This window comes from Perognathus longimembris, chromosome 2 (assembly GCF_023159225.1).
Source record: "Perognathus longimembris pacificus isolate PPM17 chromosome 2, ASM2315922v1, whole genome shotgun sequence".
NCBI classification, from domain to species: domain Eukaryota; kingdom Metazoa; phylum Chordata; class Mammalia; order Rodentia; family Heteromyidae; genus Perognathus; species Perognathus longimembris.
Window position 1 is genome coordinate 94864419 of NC_063162.1, and position 25223 is coordinate 94889641.

The 25223-nt window shown below is 35.2% G+C and overlaps 1 protein-coding gene across 1 annotated transcript in view; it reads left to right on the forward strand.

Moving 5' to 3' along the window:
* Positions 1-25223, forward strand: part of Agmo (alkylglycerol monooxygenase) — a 302224-nt gene that overhangs the window by 135868 nt on the left and 141133 nt on the right. Inside the window, exons 6-9 of the mRNA XM_048339753.1 lie at positions 16626-16692; positions 18994-19059; positions 19148-19227; positions 24540-24674. Of these exons, the coding sequence (XP_048195710.1) occupies positions 16626-16692; positions 18994-19059; positions 19148-19227; positions 24540-24674 (348 nt within the window). The remainder of the gene's footprint in view (positions 1-16625; positions 16693-18993; positions 19060-19147; positions 19228-24539; positions 24675-25223) is intronic.

Genomic DNA, 25223 nt, shown 5'->3' on the forward strand with positions numbered 1-25223 from the left:
AGCACTGAAACCAATCAGTGAACATAGATCAGGGGTAGCAGTGGAGACTGAAAAGAAACAATCTTTATGGGGACACAACCAATAGTGTTTAGATATTTATCCATTCTTCAATATTTATCCATTCTTCAATATAATGTATTTTCAACATAGTCAAATATAAAGTTTTATTACTATTTTAAGTAATTATACAAATTTTATTTACATTTCAAGTAAAATGTAAGCTTGTAATATGAATTTGAGCACATGACTATAGATTTTCTCTAGGTAAGGTATATTTTCCTTCATTTAGGTAGAAAACATATTGGAATTACTGAGATAGTCAGCATGTCATTTTTATTAACAATTTAAATACTTGCTGTATATAAGGAAACATGACACGTGGGAAGACATTTCTGCATGTATTATTTGCTATAATTACAAAAATTTACTTTCTAACATAAGGAATACAAATATTTGTATTTTAAAGAGGATAAAGTGATCATTCATAAGATCATTTTTACAGAATAAAATATGTATTTCTGGGATTAAGCTTTCTGAATTTCCTACCATGTCAATGACATTGCAGCTTTCTTTGTCTTCTTGTGCCTCAATTCCCTCATAGTCATAACAAATACATTGTTGTGAAGATTAGAAAATTATATTATTTTCTATCCCAACAAAGAGTGCTTAGTACACAGAAAGTTTTAAAAAATGTATTATTTGCTGCTATTATAAGTTTTCAAACTGCAAGCATTTGTTTGTGTCTGATACACAAACAAAAGAAAGGTCTGAAGCTTAGGAATGCAAGTACAGTCATTTCATTGCATGAGCTCTCAGTGACCTAAAGGTAGAGTTAGTTTGACAAGTCTGAAGAAATAACTAAGGAGATGTCATTTGTAACTGTTTGTCTTTTTATTTTATTTTGGGCATCATGTAATTATCCAAAACCCGATATTTTTCAGGAAGAATCTTAAACATTTTAACAAACATTACGTTACTAATCTTAATAATCTTTGGAACAGGCAGGTTCCCAAGGTACTAGATGACTTGTCCTAGGTCATATGTGAGTGTCCTTGAGTGTTTCACTACAGAAAGTCTCCAGGTGCCTTACTCACTTCTTTTACTTATACAGTTCTCCCTCCTTGGGTAGCACATTGTTATCTTAATATGACAGTTACTTTTAACCATTATTCACCTGGAAACCTCCCTCTTTAAGAAAAAAAGAAAAACAAAACAAAAATCCTGGTTATGTTTCAGATATAAATGGAGGGTAGAAGAGTTCCTAAATAAACAACATGGTGCCCTGAAAACATCAGTGCCATTGGTGGAGAGAGAACTTAGTTGTAATTCTGCCTTTTCCAAAAAACAACAAACAAACAAGAAAAAAACCCAAAACAATGATGTGGCCTTTCCCACATCGACTACTCCCCTCTTAAAATTGGACCTACTCTCAGAAACTACTCCTATTGAAAGCATGATAACAATGTTTTGTTGCTCATTGACCAAGTTCAAGTTTATTGAAGACACTGGCTTGAACTGTACCTCCTGACCGACATCTTACTGATTTCCATTATTTGCAACTTAGCCAACATTCACTCATTCATATTAATACTAAACACATTAATATGTCACAAAATGTCTGTGAATAATTATTATAATACCTAGAAACAAAAGTTATACATGTAGTACAATAGGTATCAGGTTTACAAATATAATAATTATAACAAATAATGGAAAAAGTATTATTGTCTTTTCTCTAAGTCAAGTAATATTCTAATTTTTAAATTGAAAAAAAAACCCTACAATCTGAAAAATGAAATTTCTTTCTTTTCTCCTCTGGAATCCTATTACATAAATAGTATCTTTTTGAAGAAGAATGTTTATATATCCCAGTTTTCTCTGAACAGCCCTATTGAAAAATTCTTATTTTTCTGACATGATAGTTAACTGCACATCCTTTCTCTTTTTTTAAAACATTGATTATACACAAGTTGACTTTTCTTTTTATGTATTAATTCTTCTAATCCTTTCCTTTTCCTTGTCTTAATTTGATTTATACAATTTTGTGGCCTACATAAATTTTCATTTTATCTTTCAGACTTCTATTTTCAGACAACTCTGGCAATCATTTTAAATCCCTAGTTATGTAAAAAATTCACAAGCAACAAAAAGAGGAAATTTTACCTGACTTTCTGTTGCCAAGATAATTGCAAAACCTTAAAATTCATGGGAAGATTTCTAAATGGGACCCTTGCTTACCTCTGCTATCCTGTTCCATGGGTTAGCTAGTATAGTTAACCCCCACAGCTATTCACATACTTGTTCCTGCACTCTCTATGATGGCTTATGTCCATTCCTTACCATTCAACTCAATTATCACTTTCTTTGGAATGCCTCTTTCACCTTTGATTAAGAGTCAAGTACACTTTTCATTATACTACCTCTCCATTTATTTCTATTTCATATTGGCTCTTAAGTACTAAGCGGTTGAGCTTTGCTGGAGAACCCAAGTGAGATAAACAAATGACTTGTTCTACCTGGGAAATATCCCATCTATAATAATAAAGCTTAACTATGTATTTTTATTTGTGATGATTGGAATTAAACCCTGAACCTTATATGTGCTAGGCAACATTGAATTTAAATCCTTAGAACACTCAGTTTTACTTGCTGTTAAACTTACTGTCTCAACCAGTATTTTCTGGATTTCTCAGTGGAAAAATGTTCCTTTATTATATATTTCTGTATCTGAATATATATATATATATGTGTGTGTGTGTGTTTTGCTTTATACATATAGTCTAATAAATACTCTAACTAAATTATAGTGTCTATTATTAGTAGTTATCATTAGTGTTCAGTACTAGTAGCTACATTTTGTTATGTATGTTTATCTATTTGAAATAACATTTATATCTGAAATGTATTTTTGACATACCTCCTTTAAGAGTATATGTTTCTGAGGGACAGTATTGCAAAGGTTTTGAAATTTAAGGAAATTTGGTGGGGAGGGAAAGAACAAATTATGTTCCAAATTATATGGTTTGGGGAAAGATCTATTTTAGAAAAGATAATATATTGAGCTGTTTCTATTTAAATAAATATTAAATGCTTATTCCCATAATACCTAAACACCTTTTTTTCTTGAAATAAGAATAGATATTTCACAGTATTCTGATGATTCTACTAAAATTCCTGGCCCTTTTCCTCTTTTATTCCTCTTGTGATCTTTAGAATTAAATTTTCTATCATATTTTTATCTTATCTCTGAACAGTTGATTGTTCAGTGTATAACTGTATCACAAAATCTCTTATGAATTTAAAGTGAATATTTGCTGAGTCTTAACACATTTAAGGACTTTTGACACCATCAATAGGTCTAAACATTATTATGACTTCTCATGTGTTAAATCATCTACTTCTCTTGGGCTGCATTTCTCTTAGGTCCAAAATTAAAGTGAATTTTAGTGTCAATTTTGACTCTACCTTTCTTTTGCTTGTACTTAATTAAATTCTACATGTTTATAGTTCCTTCCAAATAAACATGGTTTTCCTTTTATAATTATCCTTTCAGATAATTCATTCCCACTTGGCTTATTCACAGTTTATCAAGTGTAATACATATATATATATACATATATATATAATATTTATTTACTTACGTTTTAACAAGTACTGGGGCTTGAACTCTGGCCCAAGGCACTTTCCTGGCACTTCTTTTGAATAAGACAAGTACTCTACCACTTGAGACACAGCACCACTTCCAGGGTTTTTGTTTTTGTTTTTGTTTCTTGTTTTTGAGTAGTTTATTGGAGATAAAAGTCCTATAGAATTTCCTGCCTGGTTTTGAAGAGCTATCTTCAAATCCCAGCCACCTGAGTAGCTATATTTTGCATACATATTACATCTGATATGTGTGTGGGTGAGTCACCTGTATATTTTATATTAGTACCTTCTCAAGATACAGCATTATTGTCCTCTTCCAAGAAACATAATCTAAATCCACTCAATGGATTTAGATTAGCATGTCACATGTTTATAATCATACATGTATATATGTACATTTATATTATTATTCACATAAATACAATACTCATATACATCTACCTGCTTATATACACATGTGTATATATATATATATATATATATATACATATATATATATAGAGAGAGAGAGTGCATAGGATTGTTTTTTACTGTTCCTACCTGGATTGTCACTTTTTGTCACTAATGTTTGCTTTCAGAATCTGTTGTATGGTAGTAACTCTAGTAGGAAAACAATTTAAAAATTCTAATAGTTTTATTGTACTTCCAAACACATATATAGATGCTCTAAAATTGTACAGGTCTTAAGCTTTGTGTAAGTGGCTCACACCTGCAATCCTAGCTACTCAGGAGGCTGAGTTCTCAGGATTGTGGTTTGAAGCCAGCTCAGGCAGGAAAAGTCTGTGAGGCACTTATCTCCAATTAAAGTGCCTGAAGTAGAGTTGTGGCTCAAGTGGTAGAGTGCTAGCATTGAGCAAAACAAACAAACAACAGCAACAACAACAAACTTAGGGACAGTACCCAGACCCTGAGTTTAATCTTCTGGACTAGCACAAAAGTACATTTCCATTTAAAATATCTTTTGCAGAAGTGTTGAAGTCTGCATTCTGAGAGAGTTGCCATGATGAGAAGCTATATACTGTAAATGAATGGAGGACATTTCAGAGAGAAAGGAATAGTATACCATAATGGGAACAAGTAAAAGCTGTGTAATCAGATAGCTCTCCTATAAAAGATATCTCCCATAGAAAATTGTCTACCTTGTTGAGCAGTATGCTTCTGTAACTAGAAGGACTACCTATACAGTAGAAGTTGGAGAAATGCATGTTAAATGAATGAGAAGGAACATTTAATAAGCTTCTTTAAACTGTTAGTTTGCTTCTTAATATGTTAAGTGATGGCGATCATATTTATCCTCGAGTGTTAGAAGAATTGAGGAAGTTAAATATAAAAAAAGTAGTATGAAACAGTATTTTTTCAATGAATGGAAGTTGTATAGTTATAAAATATAAAAATCTACATACTGAAATTGATAAAGTAAGAGGTAGAACAGACACAACAATAATAATGGAGGTTACCTGCATGCATCAAAATAATTTCAGTGCCTCCAAGAGATACAGAATTATTGTCTTCTTCCAAGAACCACAGTACCTATATATCTGGAAAGTAGGGGAAGGAGTCTGAATGTTTAACAAGCACCCTAAGCAATTAGACTGAACGTTGAGCTGATGAAGTTTAAGCACTACAAAAAAGGAACTGACATGCAAGTGTTTAAGAACATGATAACTTATTCACTTTTTTCTTCGCAATGCCTACAACTAAAGTAAACATAACTGAAGGTCAAATAATTAAAAGTGGATAAAGTGATTGTGTTGACTTTATTCTCTAATTAGATGTGTGTATTATAAAGAAGCAGAAAGGAAAAAAAATAGAAGTAGAAAGAGCACTTTTAGCAAAGCCTTGAATCAGAGAATCTATTGATTTAAAAAAATCTGAAGGGGCTGGGGGCTGGGGATATGGCCTAGTGGCAAGAGTGCTTGCCTCGTGTACATGAGGCCCTGGTGCAATTCCCCAGCACCACATATACAGAAAATGGCCAGAAGTGGCGCTGTGGCTCAAGTGGCAGAGTGCTAGCATTGAGCAAAAGGAAGCCAGGGACAGTGCTCAGGCCCTGAGTCCAAGCCCCAGGACTGGCAAAAAAAAAAAAAAAAAAAAAAAAAAAATCTTCTGAAGATTCAATGAATTGACCTATTTTGTTAAGATAGCTTGGTTCTAGGAGGGAAGTTTTACCAGTAGGATGGCCAAGGAAATGGAGGTAAGACACACAGGGCATTGTAGATTTCAGTGTACTAACTGGGCATTTATTTAGTGAGATTCAAATTTAATTGATTTGTTTCGATAATCTTAATATACCAAAATGTATAATATGGGGTGGCACAAAAGTCTGATATTTGTTAGTGGAAGCTGAAATGCAGGTTCCTCTCTGCTTTGTTCTTTTGATTACCTAATGGTTAGACACCAGTAAGTTAATATTACAATTATCCACTCTTCAGCCTTTGGTAATTAAATTGGGAATACGATCATAATGGCACTCACAATGAAGTGAGTTTTGGAATGAGTCAAAAGTACGAATCCTCTACTCCAAGACTATTTGGGTTAGATTTTTCAACATGGACTACTTAACCTTTTCAGTTGTTTTCTTTTAACATAGCATTGCTGTTATAGAGTGGGGTTGTTTTTCTATTTGTACATCTATTTGAACTTGTAGATATACATTGATATTATTATATGTAAATATTTCTGTTTCCTTCTATCAAAAAATTACTGTTAAATGTGAGTGTATTGGTCTCTATTTCTCCTTGCATAGTATTTTATTCTATTCACATTGTCTATTCAAAAAAGAAATGCAAAGTATTATTCAAGAAGTAAGCTAAAATAAATTCCACAAAATTTGGCTTGTCCAGCTCTTGTTCTCTTGTCTGAGGAATAAAGTAATCATAAGAGACAAGAATTGGCCTCCCAGATAATTTATTATAAACACAGTCCTTTAAAATGGTTGTTTATTGTATAAACATGGCCTCTGGGCCCAGTCTTTTTGAAAACCAAGTCTTTAACTCTTTAACCCTGTGGTTGGATTCATCCAAAATTTACTCCCTATGAAGCCCTTTATGATCCCAACAGTCCTTGATACCTCCAGAATGTTTTATTTCCAAACTATAAATATTGTTTTTTCACTCCTTGGTGTGGAAATTCAGCTACCTCCACATTACATGCTTACTGAAGTAGAAAACTGCCTAATCAGATAGGAAAACATTTGGCAGTGAATAAATCAGCATTTGTCGAGTATTTCAAAGTGTGAGACTGGTCAGACAGCACATGTCCTAAGCCCTCTGCAGTCTCTGGCTTCCCTGTAGAGAAATCAAGGCTATAATATGGCCACCACTACCATCTGTCTAAATACTTGAGTGTGTTGTCTTGAATTAGCACAGCAGAACGACTGGACAAAGTAATTAAGATTTTATTTCTTACATTTCATCACCAGATGCTATACAGTGTAGAGCTATCCATAAATGTTCAAATTGAGTAAGCTCTGAACCAGGAAAACAATGAGAGGTAAAGATCAACTAATTAAAGATGAGAAATAAATCATTACTATGTAGACTTGCAGGATCCATGGATTTTATCCTTTTTATTCTAAAACTCTGAGGATTATTCTGTTCTTAATGATTATTGTATTCACATATATATATATATTCGATAAATATTCAATAAAATATTTTGTATGGCTATTCATTTAACCTTTAGGAAATAAAGCAGTTGATGTTAGCTTGTGATTTTCGTTATCCCACTATGTGACATTTCATAGTAAATTCCCTAGAAATTCAGTAAGTACTTTTAGAGTGAATGGGCTGGCTGAAGGTATGATTCTTTGATAATTATTAAAATAGAATTTTTCCCTTCCTTCCTTCCTTGCTTCCTTTCTTCCTTCCTTCCTTCCTTTCCTTTCCTTTCCTTTCCCTCCTTCCCTTCCTCCCTCCTCCCTCCCTTTCTTTCTTCCTCCCTCCTTCCCTTTTCCCTTTCTCTTTCTTTCCCCTTCCTTCCTTCCTTCCTTCCTTCCTTCCTTCCTCTTTCTTTCTTTCTTTCTTTCTTTCTTTCTTTCTTTCTTTCTTTCTTTCCTTCTTTCTTTCTTCCTTCCTTCCTTCCTTCCTTAATTCATTCTTTCTTTCTTTCTTTCTTTCTTTCTTTCTTTCTTTCTTTCTTTCTTTCTTTCTTTCTTTCTTTCTTTCTCTCTCTTTATTTCTTCTTTCTCTCTTCTCTCTTTATTTCTCCCTCCCCTCTTTCTTACCCTTCCCTGCCCTGCTCTCCCCTCCCGGCCTTTCCTTCCTTCCTTTTTCTGACAATAATACTAGAGTTTGAAGTCAGGAGCTTGCACTTGCTAGTCAGGTGCTCTACCCCCTCATCCATGCCAAAGCCCATTTTTACTTTAGTTATTTTTGGGGAAAAGGTCTTGTCTTTTTGCCCAGAGTTGACCTCGGACCGTATCCTCCTACCCACAGCCTTCCTTGAACCTGGGATTATGGTGTGATCTGTTACAACCAGCTTGGTTTTTTAAATTTCTTTATTGTCAAATTGATGTACACAGGGGTTACAGTTTCATACATAAGGCAATGCATACATTTCTTATCCAACTTGTTACCTCCTCCCTCATTCTCCCCCCTCCCCCCTCCCCACTTCCCTCTCTCACCCCCATTAGTTGGTGCCTTTGGTTTACACCACATAGTTTTGTAAATATTGCTGTTGCATTGGTTTCTCTTTTATCCTTTGTCCCTCGATTTTGATATTCCCTTTTCCTTCTCTAGTTCCACTACAAATATATACAATATCTAGGGTACCAAAGTCAGTTACAGTGATATCAGGGGTAAAAACGGGGAAAGAAAGACAGAAGTAAAAGGGAAAAATTCCACATGGTATGTTGAAAATAAAAACGATAATGATAAACCACTTGTTTCCATAACTTGGAGTTCATTTCACTTAGTATCATATTATGTGTTCATATGGACATCACTATTGAGCTATTGGGAAGTCATCCAGATCCAAAGAAACATAGACTCTGTGGTTTGCTTCATTGTGAATAATTAGTACAGGGCTAGGATAATCCTAGCAGAAGAACCAGCTTGTTGAGATGGAAGTCTCACTAACTTTTACCTTGGTTATCTACCAAGGTACTACCACCTTTCTGAAGTGCTCCAGCTACTCTCCCTCACTAGTTGCTGGAATTATAGGTGTTGGTCACCATGCTTGTCTCCAATAACAATTGTATGTGAATACAGGTCCTAGTGTTTGAACTCAAGGCCTGACCACTGTCGATGAACTTTTGTGCCCAAGGCCCAATGTTCTACCACTTGTGTCACATCTCTACTTCTGATGTTATTTAAGAATTTCAGAGGGACTGGGAATATGGCCTAGTGTCAATAGTGCTTGCATATACATGAAGCCCTGGGTTCAATTCCCAGCACCACATATATAGAAAATGGCTAGAAATGGCACTGTGGCTCAAGTGGCAGAGTGCTAGCCTTGAGCAAAAAGAAGCCAGGAACAGTGCTCAGGCCCTAAGTCCAGGGCCCAGGACTGGCCAAAAAAAGAAAAAGAAAAAAGAAAAAGAATTTCAGAGATATTCCTGCCTGGATTCATTTGGAATTTCAGATCTAAGTTTCCTGGGAAATAAGGATTATAGGCATGAGTCACGGGCACTCTGCTGTGTAAGTTTTATAATAATAGACTATGATGAAGACTAATGAATATGTCTCAGTGCTCTGATATTTCTTAATGATAATAGAACATTTTTATGATGGATTTGTACTTAATAGAAAAAATTTTTACTTAATAGAAAAAATTGCATTTTAATATTTAACATCTATGATTATATAATAAGGAAATACAGGGATATATATACATATATGTATATATATGTTTTCAGTTAACTTGCCATAAATGGGACTAAACATGAAAATTTATTACTGGAAAAGCAGACAAATATTTATAAATACTAACTTTTCACTCAGGTATTTGTGAGTGTATCTTTAATTATAAAAAAAAAATCCTTACATATGAAAGATTCTCTACCTAGACTTGTAACATTTAGTTAAAAGACTTTTCATCTAGACTTGTAACATTTAGTTACATACATTGCTCCTTTACTTAGATAAATAAAAGAGAAAGGAAAGGAAAAGAGGAGTTAGTTGGGACTTCACCAAGGAAAAGCCAACTAAACATTACTTAACCATTCATTCAAACTTTAGTGTAGGCTTTCATAGAATCTTGCAACTGATTTACATAAGAAGTTTTCCCATTTTCATGCTGAACTTTAAGTATGTCATTGTCAGTTAAATCTAACATGACTATGATTTTTTTATATGAAATGATAAATGTGCTAGAGTCTGGCTTAGTTTTTCTTCTATACATGGGGGTTGCACTGAAACCAGGAGACCTATAATGGTATGAAGTCCCTTTGGTACAACCATTATGCAACACACTATGGAGAAAGGCCTGGACTAGGTCCAATGGATGTCAGCACCAAAATCCAGGCTCACGTGAAGGCCCGCATTTTTCATACTGCAGAGATTTCACTTCTCCCTCCTGAAATCTAGCAGTTACTATGTGGTTTATACTTTCATTTTTATAATGGGGATTCCCTTTAAAGACATACTTTTTCTCTCTGGATTTTCCCTCTCATACAGGAAATGGGCAAATTCACAAACACTTGTTTGGAAATAATTTTATAATCAACTATATGCTTGTCGGGCTCGGGTGGCCTCCCCTGGCGTGGAGATCAAGGCTCAGCTAGGCTTCTCACAACTCCCTTTCTCACCCTCTCCCCTGGTCACCCGGCCTGCAGGTAAGGCCAGGGTGGGGCGGGGGAGCCAGCACTGACCTCACTTGCACGAGGCCAAACGAGAACGCTTTGCCCACCTCCTTACCAGTAAAGAAAGCCAGGCATATGGGGGTCTCGGAGAAGCTTCAAGAGCAATCTGATTTATTAAGGCAGGGGTAAAGGGAAATGATAGGAAGGAACGAAAGGAGACTGACCTGCCAGGACGCTGATAGGCTGTGAGCTTGACATATGACCCCCTCATGAGCTAATGTCACTCGAAAGCGCTGCACCAGGGAGAGACTGGGGGTGCCTGGGCTGGCGAGAAATTTGGGGGCTGGTTGCAAAGCCGGTACTTCTGGTTCCGGACCCAGAGAATTGTGGCCTGCTTCCCCATTCCCCAGGGCTAGGGGGAAGGGCAGTGCTCTCCAATGCCCTTCCCCCATCAAGTCCAAAGGCTGGATCCCAACATATGCTTATATCTTCCTTTTGAAAAATGAGTTGATTATAAATATTTGACTACTGATGTGCAGATGGAAAAATGAATGGAGGGAAAATACCCAATATTCTAAAATTTGATTTCCATTTCATTTAATTTTACATTGAATTTATTTTGCACATTTTTAAATATTTAATTTTACATTAAGTTTAATTTTACATTTTGTTTTCCAATTTAAGAAATCTGCTTTCTAATCTCAATCATCACAGTAAGATGAGGGAGGAAATTTTCTGACTGGTTCAAGTTATCACTGAAATTAATTTTACTCAAAAATCAAATTGTTTTGTTAAAAGCAAATCTCATTGTCTAAATTTATTAATTAATTAGTTTTGTACTTCTTATTGAGCTCCAATTATCTAACCTACTTGATGTTTTCCAATTAAAAATCATTGAAAATAATTATGTTGAATGGAATACTGATAATTTCTAATAACAATTATTTATAATATTTACTTTGATGCTTTATAGATGTTAAGTAATTTTTCCCTATAGAAGTATATATTTCAGGTCATGTAAGATAGAGAATGTTTCAATACACATCCAGGCATATTGGCTTCCTCTATGATCCAAGCTATTCAAGAATTGGGAATCAGGAGAACTGTGGCTCAAAGCCAGATGAGATGAAAACTTAGGAAGTTCTGTTCAAACAAACAAGCTAGAAGTGGTCATATAAAAAAAATCCTGGCTACACAGAAGTTTTAGATAGAAAAATCTTGATCCAGGCTACAATTGGGTAGAAAATCTAAAACACACGAAAAAGTAGAAAAAAAAGAAATAATGTGTTGCTAGCAGTACAAGTTAACTGGTAGAACACGTGCCCAAAAGCATGACACCAAGATATAAAATCCTAGTATTGCAAAAAGAAGGAGGACGAAAAGAAATAATAGCAAGAAGAAAGTATGTATTAAATCAAGAAAAAATTATACTTAGTACAAAAAGGCATTTCATTGATAGAGATGTAATTTGTATTTACCAATTTCTAGAGCAGAACTATTCCAGCTAGATAAAAAGATATAAAGTTACAGTGGGAACTTCATTAATATTTTAGATGTTTAATTCATTACAAGTATGAATAAATCTTCTTTATGCAAACAAAAGTAGCTGAAGAAATAATCTTTCTGGAAAGTTTAATGATTTCTTGAAACAGACAAACCATTATAGTTTGTATTTTAGAAGTTTGGACAAAAACTCAAGTTTTTTTTAAAAAAAATATGTTTTAACCCTCGAATTTTGAAAATTAGAAAACAAACAACAATAAAATAAGGATGAACGAAATAATAAAATCATCTCTGTTTAGGATATTGGTTTCTTAACTTTGGGGAACTTGTATTTCCTGTTGGTTAAATTAATAAAAGTGGTATACCTTCATCAGAAAAAGAAATATTCATTAGCACATAACCATAAAATTTGGTACTGAGCTTCATGGTATCCCAATCTTTTGAAGACCGTGAACAGCCTTTGTTTGCCCCCAGTTCCTCAGAATATAAAAGCCTGACCAAAAAATTATAGGTCTGAGAACATTGTGTTGGTGGCATAACAAGCTCCAGAAAGAGCTGAAAAACACCACATAAGAATGTGGAAAAACTCAAATTCCCAGGCTTCTGAATACCAGGAATCATTTTAATCTGATAGAGAGTCACAAGGATTTTCTGTTAAAATTTTAAAACTCTGAATTGCTTTTATTAGATACAAATATGTTCTATTTCTTTAAAAGCAATATGACAGAAATACAGAAGATTGTGAACTGAAATTGAAAAGGCTTTAGGACTTATTCAAAGCTATTAAAACTTGGACTCCAACCTGACAGTTTTACATTATTTTATAATTGCTTATTGGTTTTTATTATATTGAAGCCCTATACATCTAAGTCTAGTAAAGTAAGACAAATAACTTATTCTAAAATTTAGAATAGATGCAATTATTCCTAGAGTAACATATTTTCAGGAAGTGAATATAACTGCTAGATGTGGTTGAATTGCTAAATGGCTGAATTTGCAACAAGTGGGCAATAATTAAATCGTTATGCTTGACTCTTACTAAATATTAATGAATTCTCCATGACTTTGAAACAGAAGCATTTTCTACATGAGAGGCTCTGACTCTATTGTCTGAAAGATGAATCATGTGCTCTGAGGTGGTCTTCCTCAGCTTCAAGCTACTTCTAGACCTTATCAGGGAATTTTACTGTGGCTGATTATATTGTACTTGGCTTTTCACTTAGTTTTTTTTGAAGGGAAAAGCTTTCAATATTGATATCAATATGTTTTAGCCTACACAAACAAAAGATTTTCCTCAGGAAAAGAACTTGACATTAAAAAAAAAAAAAAGTAATGCACTCAGCCAAGGCTCCAGCCATCTGAATGCATTCACCATTTGTGTGGCTTTAAATCTGGCTGCACACATGCCAGAACACAGATCAGAAACGCATCTGGGCAGCAGAAGCTAGTCAGTATGGGCCCCTCCACCTCCTTTTGTTGTTTGTTTTTATAACACATGTTAGGCACCAACGAGACAAACAGGGACAAAATGGCCTTTTCCTTTTCCATCTGGTGCTCTGCCAGAGATACAAAGCCCAGTCAAAGCATCAAATTTCAATGTTATGATTGCCTAGAAACCTTACTTTCTTCTCTATCCATCACCATTCTGCTTTGTCAATATTTTTCCTCCAACAGAGAATGATAGAGTAAATTCAAATACATGGTCCTTTGAGCATCACTCTTTTCTGATTCTTAGTTATCAGTGCTATATTTGTGAGGTAATATCTATGTGTCTTATTTTATAAGAATATTGCTTGATATGAGATGTGGACTCACAATATTTTGAACTTCTGTAATTGAAAAATATATAGAGTAAGTAAAAATAAAAAAGTACAATTTAAAAAAATCCAAGTTGAGTACAAAAATACAGATTAACAGTTAAAATAAGTTCTGTGGTTTGGACTGGTTGAATTTCCACTGTTGGGAACTCAAAGTTCATTTCTCATGATACTAACGTCACAGTGCACAAAGAGGATTCCTTGTCAAAATTAAGACTGAAAGGAAGAGGGAGATTAAGGGAAGGAGAAAAGAAGACCTGACATTAAATAGAACATGTGATATCACATGCCTTTTGCATGTAGAAGAGAAGCTGGGCAGGGTGGCCACAGGAAAGGACCAACTCCTTCTGACCTGTAAGCAATGGACAATAGGGAGAGGACTGTGGCATCTTGGCTGTGGAGACTGTAGGTTGATAAATGTCTCATTATCTCCACTCCAGTTCAGTAGGTAGTGTTCCCATAAGCTAAGGATAGTATGGCTACACCAATGCCTCAAACCTATGGAACAATCATCATTTAGGTGTTTGTAAGTTAGAGAGTACCTGAAAAATAAATAAATCCTTATATTGTTTCACTTTAGGAGTAGGTTTCAAAGTTTAGAGATCTATTAATAGTTTCAGTTGGCTCAGAGATTATTACCTGTGATGCTAGAATATGATTTTCTTTACTTACAATTCTATCTTACACATCCAAGCATTCAGATAAATAAAAGACATAACCCAATGGATTTATACATTTCCCACTTCTGTCAAAAGCTCAAATTTTGATTCATTTATATCAACTATACTTTCTTTTTTTGATTCACTGCTAAAACATGTTCTTGTGTCTTCTATAATTTAGTTACATGGCTCTTATCATATAATTGCATTTTCACACCCAGTGACAATGGCATTAAAACTCCAGGTAAAATATATTTTATTATCTAGTACTTTCATTATCTTTTTTGTTTAAGTAAATATCCAAACAATGCCTACATCAAATATTTTGACATTATATTTGTCTTAAATATCTTATTACCTTAAACAAGCTCATCTCCCTATTTTTTTTCTTTTGCTACTGATATACTACTAAGTTTACATTAGCCTCAGAGGCTATTTTATTCCTAAAGCTTTAAACATTATTTTCGTTCATATATTAAATCAATAAATTCTAGAGATGAATGGTTTTGCAAAATTCCACAATACCTTATTGACGTTGTCATTTGTAGAACTTAACAAACAAGTTTGGAATGTGAGTAAAAGTAAGTAATATATTATGTTATATTCCAGGGTTGGTGAACAACTGAACAACATAAATTAAATTAGAAGTTTTTCCAAACTTTCCAATAATAATCATATAGCATGCAATATCAATTATATATAGCATGTTGTACTTTTGTGATATCTATCTGACTTCACTACCCCAAGAATCTACAGATTCTAGGATAGAATGTTCCTACAAGAAATATGGAGAAAGATCAGTTTAGAATTGAGGGCCAGATTTAAAGCCCTTAAGTATGCTACTGAGATGGAATGCCGAGTGGTGATTCTACAAGGAAGATACTATTCAGGATTCTATCTGAATGGACAAAATTGCATTGATCCAATAGGTAACTTCTGAAACACCAAGTTGTTTTCCCATGACTGGCTGCCAGGAGAAACCAACTCCAGAAGATGAATATATCACTATGTTTTCTCCTATTAGCCATGTACTCAGCGTAAATACATAGTTGAAAGTACAAAGCATAAATCAACATGAAACCTGGGATAAGTGTATCGTGACAATAGTGCATACAAATACAGTAATATTTGGAATCCTTAGAGCTACATTATGTTGTAGAAATGTCATTTCCATTTTAGAGAGGAGGATATGTAGTTATAGGAGACTTCACTTAGCCAGGCTCAGTGTTGCACATCTGTAACCCCAGAACTCAGGAAGAGGGAGGTAAGAAGATTGTGAATTTGAGGCAAACATGGGCTCTGCAATATGGCTGACCAGAAATAAACAACAAAAGCTTGTCATTTCCCCAAGTTGGCACACAATAAACAGAGGATCTAATAGAGTCAGCCCCACTCTTCCTCATACTACTGTAATACTTCTCACAAGTTAGGACATTATTATTCTTGTATGAACTCCAGGTATACCCCCCCCTCTCTTTCACTTATTGTTAAAATGATGTTAGTTTCATACATAAGGCAGTGAGTACATTTCTCATCCAACTTTTTACCTACTCCCTCATTTTTCCTCTGCCTGCCCCCTCCCCATTTCCCTGTTCCCCCACCCATGAGTAATACAATTGGGTTACACCTTAAAATTTTGTAAGTATTGCTATTGCATTGCTATTGCATTTGGTTATCCTTTGTCTCTGGATTTTGGTATTCCCTCTTCCCTCCCTGTTCCAATGCACGTATATACAATACTCAGGGTACTAAAATCAGTTATAGTGATATCCGGGGTAAAACCATGAAAAAGAAAAACGAAAGAAAAGGGGCATTATTTTACATGGTATGTTGAAATAACAACAACAATGATAAACCAGCCAAGCCACAGGAAAACAGATCATTTCAAGGAAACCAGAGGCTTCATATTTCTCATTTTTAATGCAAACTTGAAAACTTGTTGTATCATAGGTACTTTGAAAACACATCTAGCCAGGTGCCAGTGGCTCATGTCTATAATCTTAGCTACTCAAGAAGCTGAGATCTGTGGATCACGGTTCAAAGCTATCCCAGGCAAGAAAGTCTGTGAGACTCTTATCTTCAATTAACCAAGAGAAAACTGGAAGTGGACTGATGGCTCAAGTGGTAGAGCACTAGGCTTGAGCTGAAAAGCACCCAGGACCAAAATTCAAGCCCCACAAGAATAAATAAATAAATAAACTTGTGTATCATGTACACATTTAATGGTAACTGTGCATAAACATTTTTTATGTTTTACAGGTTATCAATAATCTTGGCCCTTTGGAACTCATTCTTAATACTCCTAGCCACCATAGAGTTCATCATGGTAAGGGGGTCCTATTCCTTCTTTGTTTTCCATTTTCATTTCTCTATTTCTCCCCCTCCCCCTCTCCCCTTTCCCTCTCACAGCCCCGCTTCCCTCTGCCATTCCTGTGGCTTCAACTCAGGGCCTGGGAACTGTCCCTGAGCTTCTTTTGCTCCAGGCTAGCACTCTGCCACTTTAGCCACAGCACTACTTCCGGCTTTTTCTGTTTATGTGCTACTGAGGAATTGAATCCAGGGCTTCATGCATGCTAGGCAAGCACTCTACCACTAAGCCACATTCCCAGCCCTCCATCTTCATTTCTTTAACAACAATATTACTATTTTATTTTACCTCATTTCACCAAAATGGCCTTCTATAGTGAGCATTTATGTTTTAAATAAAGATAGTTTGTTGTTTTGTGTCTGGACAAGTCTCAACTTTCGTGGACTATGGTGGAAGTAACATATGGTGGAGAACATTCATTTTTTTGCTTTCGGATTTTTCTTTTTACCTAGCTCTCAGACTAGTTGCAGTAGGGAAAAATAATGAGATATCCACCTGAAGAGAGAACATCTATTTTCATTAAGGAGTCTGTTGTAGGCTACACTTGCTTGTAGGCTGTCCTCAATTCTGAGGGTTGTTCCTGTTCACAGCCAAAAAGTCTCTGGCTTTGAAAACTATTAGCATTTAGAAAGAGCCCAGTAAGCAACATATCCCTCTCCTGCTTAAATTTTATGAACAAATACAACATGAGCTGCTTTTGCCCAAGCAGAAAATCACATGTGGCTAATGCACGAAAGTTTAAAGACATCAACTTTAATATTGACAACAATGCTTACATTTGTGTACCACAAAACCCATAAAGAATATGTATAGCAGCATTATTGTAATAGCTAAAAATAACTTCAAAGGTTTATCAGAATACAATAAATTATGCACCACACAGTTCATGTAAGAAAGATTCAAATAGAAACGAAAAATGTCCAACTCATTGTTATATACAGCAGCACAAATAAGTTTCAACAGATATTGCGAGACAGAGGCTAGTGACATGCACAAAAAATTGCATGCTATGGTTTTATTTTTATGACTCCAGTCTTCACAGGCATGCCTGGACACTGTAGCATGGCCTTTCTCCACAGCCAGAGGCAGAGAAGCACAAGCTCCCATAGACTGAGAAGAAGATGGGTAGGTCAGACACTTCCAAACTCAGCAGATTATGCTACCCCTAGGGTCCTGTTAGTAAAGGGGTAGAGAGTTCAATAGTGTTATACTCTTCTGATCTCCTCCATGGAAAAGAAAAAAGGGAAATAATAAGTTCACATAGAAAATAATTGCTCATTTATTTTTCCTATCTTTCATATTCTGTTACTTTATATTTGGACTTTCCAGCACCTGCCTTGTAGACATTGTGACACTTGTTTGTGAAGGTGCTGTGCAGTATAGAATGTTTAACTGCCCAATCCACAAAAAATTCTTAGTATACTTTTCTAATTGTGACTCCCAGAAAGATGTTAAGACATTGACAAATATCCTTTCAGCGGTAAAATGCTCCCTTACTCAAACAGAGAAGCATCATTTTGACAGTGTATGCAATGTGATATGTATCTGTACAGCCAATCTTATTCTGCCTTTGCACAAAGGGAGATTTTAACTAACATTCCTACTTCGAATGCATACGTGCATGTTCAGAAGATACCTTAAAGGAATATAAACCCAATAAATAGAGATAGTTGAGAACAGTGCTTGGAAGTTAATGATTATTTTTCTTTAGATTCAAAAATATATTTGTAGAGCTGTGATTATTTAAATATATATATATAATACAAATCCTGTATGGTTGATAAATAGAATGATCTTACAAATTATACATTATATATAATTATCATAATTGAAATTACATATATGTAATGATACCTACCTACTTAAATTTAATTGTAAATTTTGGAGCAAGAAAAACATCTTATACGCTATGAGTTAAAAATAATTAAAGGAATAATAAAAATAACAAGAAGAATTTAATTTTTACTGTCTTTTATGATTTAAAGAGTTAGTTTGTTTCTTTTTGAAACAAGAGAAAAGGATTAGTGATCTAGTGAGTGCACCAAAATTTTAAAATAAGAGAACATGAATACATTACTTTGTTTTCACTTCTTAATACTGGCAAAAAAAATTTCTTGTGTTGTCAAGACATTCCTAGGACAATTATTTAATTGGCTAACTCTTAATTTTATTACTATGTTCTTAAAAGAAGGCAAAATTATATTTCTACAAGCATAATGTTTTTGAGAAAAAATTAGTTTTCATTATTTTATCACACAGGAAGAAATCGTTACTGCATAGACAAAAATTATGCTGGCACACTTATTATTTGGGATAGACTTTTTGGTAAGTAAAATATATAAATTGTAACAAAATAAATTATCTCATTTATTCATGGAAAGTCAAAGATGTTGTCTTAATATTTGTTTTCCAGGGACATTTGAAGCAGAGAATGAACAAGTTGCATATGGTCTGACACATCCCATTAATACATTTGAACCTTTTAAGGTGCAGGTAATATGATCGGCAATATTCTTCTGAACTTGTATTATTTCATAAATTTACAGTTATAAAAAATAAGTTGTTGAAAAGCACAAGTGTACTATACTGCTAATAAAAATTACATGTAATATAATTTGAAAATGAATTTTGCTTTCAAACAGAACCTTGGATAATAGTGGGCAAAATTTACTTAGAAGAGCAACTCATTAAGAATTTTCAAATGTCTATTACTGAGGCTGAAAAAAAGTAGCATTTTAGAAAGCATATTTCTTTTCAGAAGAGACTAAATTATATTCATGTATTCAGAGGAGTATTGGGAGCATGTATAATTAAGGTTGATCCCACAATAAGAAAAGTATTTGCTTCAAGAGTGCAGCCTCTGGTTAGACATTTAACATAAGATCTTTGCCCTATTCTTCTTAGACCTAGTTGTCAAGAACTATTATAGATTAGTTAGGTCTGCCCATTACCTCACCTGCTATGACTTGTTGGACTGGACCAGTTTTCTATTAGACATATGGTATTGGTTGTTCATTGGCCTCAATGGTTGACATTAGAGAAATGAGGAATGTCTGCGAAGCTCTGCTATGTCAGTGTCAGTCCACCACAAAGACTCCTGAGGTTAGACATTCATAAATGAAAAAATGATAAGCAGGCTCAAGAAGTTGCAAAGGTTAGTCAACAACTTTTATGTATAGAGGACAAGTTGCAAAATTCAGGAAGTGACCAAATTGTAGGTTCATGTTGGGCTTGCTTTTCAAACCTACTTCTTCCAGTTTCCACAGACAATTAAAATAAAATAATGGACATCTGTTTGGCATCTAAGATGTGGAGCACATTGCAAACAGCACAGCACAAAATATTTCATGTCACTATTACTCAAACCTTATGAGCAGGGGCTCCTTTTAATCCTATTTGTGAGAGAAGGGTATTAATCAGACTTTCATCACTGTGAGAAAATACCTGAAACAACACCAAGGGGAAAGGATTCGTTTTGGTTGGTGCGTTCAAATGGTTCAATCCAGGTTTCCTTGGCATCATATGCTTTGGCAGCAGATCTTGACAATAGGAGCTTGTGATAGAGGAGGCTGATCCCTTGCCACAGAAAGGAAGCAGAGAAGAAAGAAGAGACAGGACTTGATCTTCAAAGACTCACTTTCAATGAGCCATTTCCTCTAGCTAGCTGCCAGCTCCCAAGGTGTCTACCACATCCCCCAACAGCACCAACTACTGGTGATATATAAATCATTACAAGATTTTGTTGGGGGATCTTTCATATTCACACCATACTGTGGGGGGAAATTGATGTTCCTAGCATTTAAATAATTTATCCAGTTTCCACACTCCTTGTAAGCTGCAAATTTGTCAAAATCAATCAGTGCTAAGATCCACTTAACTCTAACCTTTATACTATACCATGGGTACTATGCATAAAAAGCCATGGGAAACTGAAAGACTTTTCTATCTGTTCATATGTCAAATGAGAAATGTTGATTATTTTGCCTCTTCTTTATTCTGAACACCTGGAATGTCTCTCTCCATCTCTTTTGTTAGACTTTATTAAGAACATGGCATGTCCTTCAGGAGACAGCAAATATTTTTAGTTACTTTCTTAATAGTAAGCTTTGGAGAATTGAACCCAATTTAGAAATAATACATTGCAAGTCCCTTCATGTAAGATTTGTCTCCTTCCTGTGAAGAATTAGAAGGAAATAGACAACATGGTTTCAATAGTCAAGGAAAGTTTTCCAAGCCCAACAAGAATAGGAATCATAAGTGTAATTTAGCAAAATGTAGGTTCCATTCACAAAGTCTAAGAACGGCTCGAAAATGTCTATGTTTTCAACAAGTTCCTAGATAATACCAATTTATTTGGCTGATGGATAATTTTTATAGCAAGCTTTAGTGAATAAACACTTGTACATGTCAAATCCTTGGTTGAAGATAAGCCTTTATAGATGAGGCAGAATAGGATAGTGTAATTGTCTTCAGTCAAAGCTGTTCAAACTCTTAAGTGACTGGAGTTGGGGGAAGGGAGTGACCGTAAGACAATCTCAGGTGTTCATGAGCCACTAACCTGCACTTCTTAGGCTGATACTCCAGGTCTCTACTCTCACTTACTAGCAGAGCCTTTAGCATAGGAATATCACAAGTGGATCTAAGGTTTAGAACGCTCCTCTCACCCTTATATTGACAGAACTGTTAAGTCAGCAAATTATGATATGAAGAGTTTGAACTCATAAACACATGGCTATTCTTGCTAATATGCCATGCTATAGAGCCAAACTTCTTACTTTTCACACAGAGACATGAATAAAGTAACTTAGAATGGCTCCCACTAGACACTAAGTTTTGGTGGTCATTAATATTATTAGATCTAGATCATTCACTTTACTGTTCTTCTCTTTGGGGGTTGGAAAGTTTCAGAAAACTGGGAAACAAATCAGGTAAGAAAATGTTTTATTTCAAAATACTACCAGTTATTTCTTATGGCCTAGATCCAGAATGATAGAAACAAAATTGCCATCCATTTTCAGAATAACAAAAGTTAAGTATTTTAATGTGTGTAATAACACCTAAACACATGAAGTTTCTGTATGGCTAATGCAAAGCCCCAGGATAACTTTTCATTAATGTTTTCCATGTCCTCAAAATCTATTCTATCAAATCCTGTGTTGTTCTTTAATTGCTTTAGTTTATAACATTTCAAGAAATTTTATTTTTTGAATTTTTAATTGAAAAGGTGATGTACAGAGTGGTTCCATTAACATAAATCAGGTACTTAATACACTTTTTTTGAGCACTGTCTCTCCTTCCATCATTTTTTTTCAGTTTTTTTCCCCTCCTGAATCCCCTCCCCTACAAGTTGTATAGTTCATTCCCAACATAGTTTCTACTGAGTGTTACTGCTGTATTAGTTTCAAAATACAGTTTTATAAACCTCATAGTTAAAATTCATCCAGGGATAGTGTAAATACAAGCCAGACTACAAATTCTGAGAGCCAAAGCTGCTTTCTTCCTTAATTAATTTCTATACATACAATAGAATTTATCTTTTTAATCTATAGTGGATGCCCAATCCCTAGAATTATTTTTAATTATAAAGGGATCTGAGCACTTGTATGGCACAAAGTGCATCTCCTAATGGCTAAGATTTATTGAGCACTTATAATTGGGCATACTTTTAACTAATATACATGTCAAATCCATGTTAATTGAAGAATATGGATTAATGCAAACTTTGCTCTCAGCAAATTTCCTCTGATGACAGAAGATGCACCATATTTTACTCAGAAGGTTATTATCTGAAATGCATTTGGATATCTTTGTTACTATGACTTGTTTGTCTATAACACAATAAAGTCTCAAAAAGTTAAAAGATAACCAAACTTTATATGCTTCTAGGTATAAACTGAATATCAATTTAGCAAGACTTGAAAAAAGATATCATCCGATAAAGATGTTGAGTGGGCGGACTTCCAGCCTTGAAACAAATCCTTCTAATTTTGTGTGTCTGTTGTGGTGTGTGTGTGTGCCAATACTGGAGATTAGAACTCAGAGCCTGGGTGCTGTTCCTGGATTTGCTTGGCCAAGGATGGTACTCTACCTCTCTTTTTTTTTGGTCAGTCCTGGGGCTTAGACTCAGTGCCTGAGTATTGTCTCTGGCTTCTTTTTTTTTTTTTTCTTCAAATTTTTATTATCAAACTGATGTACAGAGAGATTACAGTTTCATACGTTAGGCATTGGATACATTTCTTGTACTGTTTGTTACCTTGTCCCTCATACCCGCCTCTTTCCTCCCCCATTCCCTTTCCCCCCATGAGGTGTTCAGTTCACTTACATCAAACAGTTTTGCAAGTATTGCTTTTGTAGTTGTCTTTTTTACCCTGTGTCTCTCAATTTTGGTATTCACTTTCAATTTCCTAGTTCTAATACCAGTATACATGGTTTCGAATATACTCAGATAAAATTACAGAGATAGTGTAGGTATAACCACGGGAAGGTGATACAAGAACATCATCAATAATAGAAGCTACAGATACACATGGGACATTGAAAGTGGTTACAACTGTGATATAACTATCATTTCCATAACATGGAGTTCATTTCACTTAGCATCATCTTATGTGTTCTTAAGGGTATAGCTATTGGGCTCTTGTGATCCTCTGCTGTGACTTGCCTAAACCTGTACTAATTATTCCCAATAAGGGAGACAATACCAGACTCAAAGAAACATGGACTGTCCCTGGCTTCTTTTTGCTCAAGGCTAGCACTCTGCCACTTGAACCACAGTGCCACTTCTGTATATGTGGTGCTTGGGAATTGAATCCTGGGCTTCAAGTATATGAGGCAAGCACTCTTGCCACTAGACCATATCCCCAGCCCATTGGTACTCTATCTCTTGAGCCACATTTCCACTTCAAGCTTGCTTGCATGTATATATGTATGTATGTATGTGTGCATGCATGCATGAATGTATTTACTTTTGATGGCTTATTGGAGATAAAGAGTTTCTGCCTAGGATGGATTCAAACGGCAATCCTCAGATTTCAGTGTCCTAACAAGGGAGGATTACAAGTGTAAATCTCTGGCACCAGGCTTTAACATGTTAGTTTTCTACTCTTATAATATTACAAGTTTGATAAGAAATGTATGGGGCTGGGGATATGGCCTAGTGGCAAGAGTGCCTGCCTCGTATACATGAGGCCCTGGTTTTGATTCCCCAGCACCACATATACAGAAAACGGCCAGAAGTGGCGCTGTGGCTCAAGTGGCAGAGTGCTAGCCTTGAGCAAAAAGAAGTCAGGGACAGTGCTCAGGCCCTGAGTTCAAGGCCCAGGACTGGCCAAAAAAAAAAAAAAGAAGAAATGTATGCACTGCTTTACATTTGAACTGTAAACCCTCTGTACATCACTTTGACAATAAAGTAATGAAGATATATTTTTCTAACAAATTCCTCTTCTTAATTTCAAAATTATAAATATATTGAATTTTAAAATATTAATATAAAACAAAGGGAAATGATGCTGTGGCTCAAGTGGTAGAGTGCTAGCCTTGAGTCAAAAACAACAACCAGGGACAGTGCTCAGGGCCTGAGTTCAAGCCCCAGAACTGGCAAAAACAAAAACAAAAACAAAACAAAGACATAGAATCCCTAAAATATTTTATAATGTAGTCTATGATTTTATTTATATCAATCCATTAATGCGAAATATGCTTTGAATAAATATATTCAAATTACATTGAACAATGCAATTAAATAATTACTTGTGTATGTTTCTCTGTTTGCCTTATTTTTAAAGAAGTTTTTTTTTTTCCCCTAGTTCCACCATTTACGTTATATATGGACTACATTTTGGACCACACCTGGGTTCTTTCATAAGTTTTCTGTCCTATTTAAAGGACCAGGATGGGCTCCAGGTAAACCACGACTTGGACTGAGTGAGGACATCCCAGAGGTAAGAAATTTCATGGAACTGGAAGTAGTGAAGACTTGTTTCATAAGTTAAATCTACAGACAGTCGGGATGTATGTTCCCTTCATGCAAATCTTTTATTTAAAAAATTCAGTCAGGGGCTGGGGATATGGCCTAGTGGCAAGAGTGCTTGCCTTGTATACATGAGGCCCTGGGTTCGATTCCCCAGCACCACATATACAGAAAACGGCCAGAAGTGGCGCTGTGGCTCAAGTGGCAGAGTGCTAGCCTTGAGCAAAAAGAAGCCAGGGACAGTGCTTAGGCCCTGAGTTCAAGGCCCAGGACCAGAAAAAAAAATTCAGTCAGGTTCTAGAGGCACAAACCTTTAATTCTTGCTTCAAAGGAGGCTGAGATTTGAGCATCAAGGTACAAAGTCAGCATGGGCAGGAAAGTTTGTGAGCCGGAAGTGGAGCTATGGCTCAAATCATAGAGCACTAGCCTTGAGCAAAAAATCTTAGGGACAGTGCCTAGGCTCTGAGTTCAAGCCCTGGACACACACACACACACACACACACACACACACACACATTGC